Source organism: Paramormyrops kingsleyae, chromosome 1, assembly GCF_048594095.1.
Source record: "Paramormyrops kingsleyae isolate MSU_618 chromosome 1, PKINGS_0.4, whole genome shotgun sequence".
Taxonomy (NCBI): Eukaryota; Metazoa; Chordata; class Actinopteri; order Osteoglossiformes; family Mormyridae; genus Paramormyrops; species Paramormyrops kingsleyae.
The window spans coordinates 17841983-17850111 of record NC_132797.1 but is presented as its reverse complement, the minus strand read 5'-3'; the positions used below and the strand labels follow the sequence as shown (position 1 = coordinate 17850111).

The window sequence follows — 8129 nt, the reverse complement described above, 5'->3', positions numbered from 1 at the left end:
GCTTAAGCTATGAGTAAATGTTTGTCCTGCTTCCCTACTTGTCCTGAAACATAGTTCAGCTAAAGCAATGTTTACATTGCAAAGAGCTCCAACGCTAAGAGCAGTGTCTCCCAGCCCGATCGGCGGGGAGCCCTAGCAGTCCATGTTTTTGCTCCTATCAGGAGTTGGGAGGGAGCAGAAACGTGGACTGTCTGGGGGTCTCCGATGACCGGGTTAGGAAACATTGGCGTAGAGGATCTGCCTCCAGATTCACCATAATGGCAGGTTTGCAGATGCTGAGTGGTTTCCAGTAAACACAAAGTATAAACAGACCAGTTTTTAGGTTTAAAAATTCAGGTGCATGTGTATTATATCCCATGCCCATGCCTTTCTTAAAAGGAAAGAAAATGTAAACAATAGGAGATGCAAATTTCTGCTTTTTTTAATATTAACATTAGCATTTTTATCCAAACAAATAACTTGAGCTGTAGCATCCGGACATTTTCGTTGATTCCATCGGGAGTCTCAGTGCCGCCAAACCTGGATCCCTGCCTAGCGGTGCCCTACATCCCCAGCATCACGCAGCCACTTTCATCACACACCAGCCGTGGGAGGAAACAGGGCAGATACCAGCTAACAGGACTTTCAGCACAGTGGATAGTGAAGTGAGTTGTGAGCAGGGGTCACGTCTGGCTTTACACTGCCTCCGAACAAAAGAAGCAAAAGTGTGCAGTAGGATGATCAGGAGAAGGATGAATGTGAAGCCAGAGCTCCAGATGGAGCAGCTCACACCACTCACAGCCAGTGCATCTCACTCAAAAGCTCCTCTTGGTTCAACCCTACTTCCCATAATAATTGGATGATTTGCTGTGGAGATATGGTCGCAAGTAGGCACTTGATATCTCCCATTACCGGTTTAAGGCTGCACTGAGAGCCAAGGAACAATACTCAATGTACATCCTGTGCATTATGGATGTTCAGTGCAACCCTGATATGTTCACATTTCATCGTTTGGTAGTTACCTGTTTGGGCACTGATTTGGCTATATGGAGTCTTCACAATCTGGGCTAAACTGGATCAGATGGCTTAGTGAAAAATATTCATTCATTCATTCATTCATTCATCCATCTATTCATTCAGTCACGGAAATGGTAGAAGCAGGACTCTGTCCTTGCTGCACTCCAACTGACAGTTAGTCCAAGGCTCAGAGACACATTTTTCCTATAATTCATCATCTATCAACAATGTAGCACAAACCAAATTCATTTCAATTATAAAAACACACTAACTGCACCATTATTGTTCTTTGAGAAGAAAGAGTAAAATGTTATAAATCATTATTACAGCCAAAAAGAAAGTGCGTTTCCACATGGAACTGAGAGTCCAGGTAGGTGCTTCAGCCCCTCAGCCTTTGGCACATTTTGAGAAATTTCATCAAGTCATTTAACAATTACTAAAAACCAGAACATGTCAGAGCAACCCCCCCTCCTCCCCATGCAAAAAATAAGAAGCATAACCATTGAACTAGACAAGACAGGATGTGGACAAACGGTCGGGGGATGGTCTGCCAGCTCGTCTCACTTGAGGAGAGCTTTGATAGCATCGCTCTCTGCGGCTTCGAAGGCACTGAGTCCATCAGGTCCTTTCTGCTCTTTGTCGGCTCCCTGCAGCGAGGACAAGCAAGTCTATGAGCCCTCAATACACAGACCAGCAAACAGGAGGCGTGACAGGACAGGCATCTGCAGGCAGGGGAGACTCACACAGCCGTCTCACAGATACAGAAGGAGGTGAAGGGACCCCAGCCTGAGGCCTGAAGTAGGGCTGGGTGAAGAAATCAAGAGGCCTACAGCACGGGGGCCAGAACACCTCATATCAAGCCGGGAAACGTCACTCGCAGCGTGACCTGCGTCCCCTGAGTATTTCAATTACTTTATCAATGCAATTCAGGGTAATACACAAGAGGCAGCTGAGCTCATATCAAAAGTTGCACAACGGAATGCAGTGGTCAAGAACATGACAACTGTCAAGCAAAAAGAGAACAGCAGAAAAGGATATACTTCGTATGGTGTAATACTGAAACAGGAAATCAGTGGTTTGTGAAAATTACCACAGAAGAATGCATTTCTTGGGGGGGCTAAACTACAGATCTGATGTTCCTCCCCCAAGTTACTCGCAGATCAAACAGTTAACTTTTTTTTTTGGGGGGGGGGGGAGCTTCTGTCCTTACTGTACTCTGCACAAATGCATCAAATTTAAATAATGGAAATCCTCCATTTGAAGAAAAAAATATTTTTATACAACAATAATTAAAAAGCATAGGAAGTTGTAAAAAAAAGCAGAAAGGTTATATCTGAATAACTTAACTCAAAGATTTTCAAAGGCATGCAGACAAAAACTTAACTGACGCAGATTCTGCTGAAGGTCTACTGGGAATGCTGGCTTTACGAGATAAAGATGGAATGAACTTCATGGAATGAACTCATTCATATTTTACCGTGTAGTTTTTTTTCCCAGCAATCTTTGTGTTTGTGAAACAATAAATGCTAAAATTTAAATATCAGAAATAATTTCTTAAAAAAAATATTTGTCCTCTGCTATACAATGGAGTAAATTAAAATTGAAATTGGCTTAGATTCGTGAAAATTTTATCTAATTTTGCTAGCTACTGCAAGAGCAACAGAAACAGGACTGAATCGATGCATACTGCTTAACCTGATGTGAACACTGTCACCCAACAGCTGAATTAGCACCAATCAATGAAGAGCTTGGCTGCAATAGGCAGTGGACCATCAGGACCACCAGCAATAGGCAGTGGACCATAATAATCCACCAGCATCCTAGAAACAATGTCTAGTGCTGCATATCATTTCATGACTTAAGGTTCTTGCCACAATAATTATGAGCATTACTGAACATGTGTATGACAATGACACCTTCCTTCATAGCTATGGAAACACAGCTGAGGTTGGCCTACCTTCTCAAGCAGGATTCTGACACAGGAGACGTGGCCCTCGTATGTGGCAGAAAGCAGGGGAGTGATGCCATGTTTGTCAGGAGCCTGAGGGAGGGAGGGAGGGAGGGAGAGAGTGAGTGTTTTCATTACTGATCTGCAGGAGTCCCACTTTCTTCAACATCTATAGGGAATAACTCACAAAAAAAGCTGAATTTCCTGTCAGGACATGCACTGGACACTCAACAGTCATCATTCCCACTGTGGAGTGAGAGCCACTACACAGCTGATCCTCATAAGCACTGCCATCACCACAGAAGAAAGACAGACATGTGATGTCAAAACTGGGGGTAAAAATGTATTTAGGGGGCATATTAGATCCTTAGCCAAGCTCTAATACCCTTCATTTTACCAAATATTTAAAAAATAATCTGAGCCTAGTGAAGTCACCTGTTACGACATAGAGACTGGTTCTGTTGGCCAACTACCACATGATAAAGTTTATGCCTTGAAAAGAATGTGAAAAATCTAGGTCCTGTGGAGTCACCTAGTCCTAACTTACATACACTAACCTTGTTAAAATGGCAGTTCTCCCAGTAATAAATGAGGATATTACCATTTAATTACCTACACGTTTTCCCCTTGATATACTATTAGAACCTGCAGTAGCTGACACCACAATTACTTGAATTTCTTTTTAAATATGTAGTTCATAGCACAGTTTCTAATTTTACTGGCACTTATCCATTTAACGGAAGCTAAGCACAGCTCAGCCAGGCTATATGGGTTGAAAACTGGGTTACGAGGACCTAACAAGGACCACAGTACCATGTCCTGCGTTACACAAAATTAGTATAATAGGACAACTATGGGGACAGCCCCTTACAACCAAACAGAACTTCACCTCACAAAATAACGAAAAACAAAATCATTCAAGCTAAATTTAATTATCACATATACTTCCGTAATAAATGTTACATTATGATTATCCAATTGAAGCCTTTTAAGGGTTTTACAGCCTTATTTATACTATGGTTTGAAGTGCATTTATCACCCTGCTCTTTGAACCCAAGCTTTCCTGATTTGTATAGATCTTTGGACAAAAGTCTCTGCTAAATGAATAAAAGTAAGGTTTGGTAGATAGAACTACATTCTCAGAAAAAAGGGCAAAAATATGTACTTTTGCTTGTCACTGGGGCTGTATCCTTGTAATTGCACCTTTTAAGGTACAGAATGGGATGTTTCTCAAAGTCCATAAGGTACAAATAGCATTAATGTACCATCAATGATACAGAAATGTTCCTCAGAGTCCATTTCTGTACCGTAAAAGGCAAAATTACCTACAGCTAAGGATACAACTGACAGACCCTTGTGGGTACAGCCCCAGTGACAAGTAAGGATGCAATTTTTTACCCTTTTTCTGAGAGTGTAGTCATACAAACTGGACTGTGATACAGCCTTGTTGCACCACACTACAGGGGTCTCACATTGACATCTGCCCCCCGGGACAGAAGGAAGGTCACCATCTCATCCTGTCCACAGTCCGTAGCATAGTGCAGGGGCTTCCGTCCCCCTTCAAGGGTCCGGTTGATGTCCTCATCCTGCCAGAAGATACACAGGAGGCTTGGCACTTCCAGAAATACACACTTGGAGCACAGGTTAGAAAGTCCTGGACCAGACAACATTGGAAACAGGAAATATTGCCATGTGCGGAGAAAAAGTTTAGCTACCGTTAATTGAAAAACTGATTCATTGCACAAGAAGACAGCAACAACACAGAAGATGAATTGTAGTTGACAGTAAAAAGTGAAAGTGACAATATCACTAAAGAATGAGGGCAAGTCGTGACAGGACTCTTAGAGATGGCAAGTTGTGCCACCTGACAGCATAAATGTGAGAAGACATGGCCTCCTCAGGGTAGACTGTAGCGTGGATGTTTCTTTTTAAATGAGGGACCGATAAGCAAGATTAATTTTAATAATCCCACAAAGCAAGATTTCGGCAGCAGTTATAAATGGGATCAGACAATACACACAACATAACAGCACAATCCCACAATGGCCAATGGTCCCACAATCCTCAATATAGGACTTGGGTGTTGTACATGCAAGATCAGAGATGTAGTGATCACACCAGTACTGAAAGCTGCACACTTTCATCATCACATACTAGAAACAGAAGTTAGAGGAATCATGCAAACAGATCATAAAATCCAAAATTTCAGAAACTTCCTTTGTTTGTGCAAGCCATGCAGACAATGTCCAAGAGTTCAACTTCCTTCTTAAACAGGACGAACTGTGCAGCAGGGTGAAGAGTGTGAAGCAGGAACAGAACATGGTAGTCATGCACTTCTGACTGTGGTGCGATGGAATCACACATAATATTCGGACTTCAGCTTGCAATAACTGGTGGCTTAATACCATTTGTGTTTCCATTACACTTTATGTGACATATCCGGAAGGTTCCTAGCCTTGGTACATACCAGGAAACATAAACACTACCTTCAACCAGTTGCTTTGCATTGACATTGTGTTTAAATAGTCATGGGGGCATTATTCTCATACGATTGAGGCGAATCCAGTGGAATGACACTAAACATGTCAAAGTAGACACACACACACACACACATATATATATATATATATATATATTTATATATTTGGCCTTTAGGGACTGTATGGCTTTGCCAGTGGTCCATGGCTCACACGTACTTGCATGTCAATCCAAGCCATTTCATCTTGCATGCTTCATTGAAAAATGCAAGGCACAGCATATACGTGGGCTATTAAGGACAATCCTCTCGATTTGCTTCTGTGATACTTCTTCATTACAGATGGCCAGGCTTCCTATGTACATTTAGGAATCCAAGATTGCTCGCAAACCAGCAGTGTAAAATGTGAACAAACACTTAAACCGACTCAATGTGCTTTGATAGTCAACAAAAAGCCGCCACTTTAAAAATAGGCACAACGCATTAATCGCTTAAGAGCAATTAGAGATGGAGTGGACATGCTGATTTCGGACAAGGGCGTGTCACATTTGCTGGTTAGTAGCCACGATTGTCAGTGATACAGCAGATAACCATTTTAGATGCTCGTTTTCAATGGCCATCTTTAAAAAAAAAACCACCACCTTCATATTCACATTCACGACATCGTCTTACCTTCACAAGTAACTTCTTTACTTCCTCCAGGTCACCGTTTTTCAAAGCCCACATCAAGTCTTTATCCCCCATTTCCAGGTCGAATCGCAGGTCGCTGCAGCAACTTCTTTCAACAATTATATTTGTGCAGCGTTACAGCCGCTCGGCGAACTTTTCACCTAAAATGGTCCTTTTCTGTATCATCTGGTGCCACGCCTTTCACGCATCTATATCTCCCCCCCAGAAAAGTCCGATGTTTATGCTAATACGGTCTTCATTAACGGAGACATATACATGACACAGTATAGAAAGTTTACGTCCTTAAAACAAAGTTTTAGAGAATGCACTGAGGGGGATCCGCCTTGCAGAGACGCAGCGTTTCCGACGCCGCGAACCCGGAAGATGATTCCGGCCAGCGGCAGCTGACGTGCCGCAGTGTGTGCGGTGGTCTCTCAGTGTAGGATTAGCTGTGTCTGTAATTACAAGTCGGATCGATGTTTACAAACTGCATGCTGTTGTTTTATATTTCAAGGTTCAAAATTAAAAATTTTAGATTTTTAAATGCCTACCGATTGTACGCTTCTCATTACACCCCATTAAGAAAACGGTCGTGCCACTGACACATCATGATGAATTTTAAAGCGCCAAACACAAAACCTTATACGTTCCTATTGCTTTACATTTGTGACGGTTTAATCATCACGGTAATTAATTATAGGACATTTCTGAAACAAATCACATAAACATGGCAATAATATTTTAGCTCTTGGACTATGAATTATGCTTTTATTCGTGGCGTTGAGTTTCAGTATGAAAACGTTTGGAAAGCAGAAATACTGGCAATGCAGACATGTTAATTGCTATTAGTTAAAAGATCAATTTTCAGATAATTCATACTCTTCTTATTTCTATCTAGTGCTGTCATTTTTTAAAACGAGTTTGTATTTCAGTCCAACTCGATCAGAATGAATGCAGCTATGGCTGCCAGCTCTCACGCATCTGGCGTGACATTTCAGCTTTCAGATTCTCACGCAATACATTATTATTTGCCATGCTATATTATTCCACTATAAACCTAAAATTAGCTGCATCAATGGTGTTGGAGTAGTTTACAAACCCTATAGACTATTTACAAGGTAACAAAACTTACATACATGTAAATGCGTGTGCATGTGTGTGCAGATTTGTCTCGAGTTGAAAATGTTACGCCAGCTAGCTGATCGAATTAAGTTAGCAATCCTGATGGATAGCCGAGTATAATATAGAAAATAAAATCTCTTTTGTCTTTTTCCCCAGAGACAAAGATGTCAGCAGCTAATCAGGCTCTGATGACCATGGTCCTGATGCCCAGCGACCTGCAATAGCTCTCAGCAGTTTTGGCACCACTCGAAATTCCTAAAATATTCGCCAAGTTCCCTATTGGCGTCCGACAGTCAAGGGTATAGCAGAGAGCTTGACATATGGGGGGCACACAACTTAATAATGTAAACTTTTTTCTTTCTTTCTTTCTGGCTAGTTCTGGCTACGGGCCACCTTTTACGATGGCCACCCCCCACCCAATAACCATCCACCTCCCCCACCCCCCATCAAAAACTGTCCAGGACTTCTGAAACAATTCAAACAATAGTGTCCACTCAGCATACTAGTTGTCCTCCAGCATATGTCAAATAAGTGTCATCAGTGGATGAATTTTTATCGTCCCATTCATTTGTAACCTCATCTCTGACACAGAGGAAATCTAGATACACACATTACCACAGGGAAGTATCTTACCTGCGTCTCTTCTGGAAGTCTGTTGGACCTCCTGTTGACCATCAAGAGGACTATCACTGATGACTATGACTTTGGTGTTAAGCTGTTTATTGCCGTTGAAAGGTAATTGGACAGACGGACAGACACATCAAAACTGGTTTGAATGACTATCAGGGCTCTGTAGATTTTGCCAAGCAGGCAATGATAGAGTTCCGAGCCCCCGAATCTGCTACGGTATCCGTACCCCTCAGAAGCCCCTGGTGGTGTACTGAATATATTTCAGCCTCTAGCCAAAAAGAGAAAAAC

At 42.0% G+C, this 8129-nt stretch overlaps 1 protein-coding gene across 1 annotated transcript; it reads right to left on the bottom strand.

Moving 5' to 3' along the window:
- Positions 1 to 405: 405 nt before the first annotated feature.
- Positions 406 to 6497, bottom strand: LOC111847038 (myotrophin-like). The gene is made up of 4 exons (XM_023817878.2): positions 6093 to 6497; positions 4417 to 4530; positions 2954 to 3037; positions 406 to 1643 (listed from the first exon to the last, which is right to left on the bottom strand). Exons 1-4 carry the CDS (start codon positions 6162 to 6164, stop codon positions 1557 to 1559), a joined length of 357 nt encoding a protein of 118 aa, XP_023673646.2. The 5' UTR covers positions 6165 to 6497; the 3' UTR covers positions 406 to 1556.
- Between the last annotated feature and the right edge of the window lie 1632 nt (positions 6498 to 8129).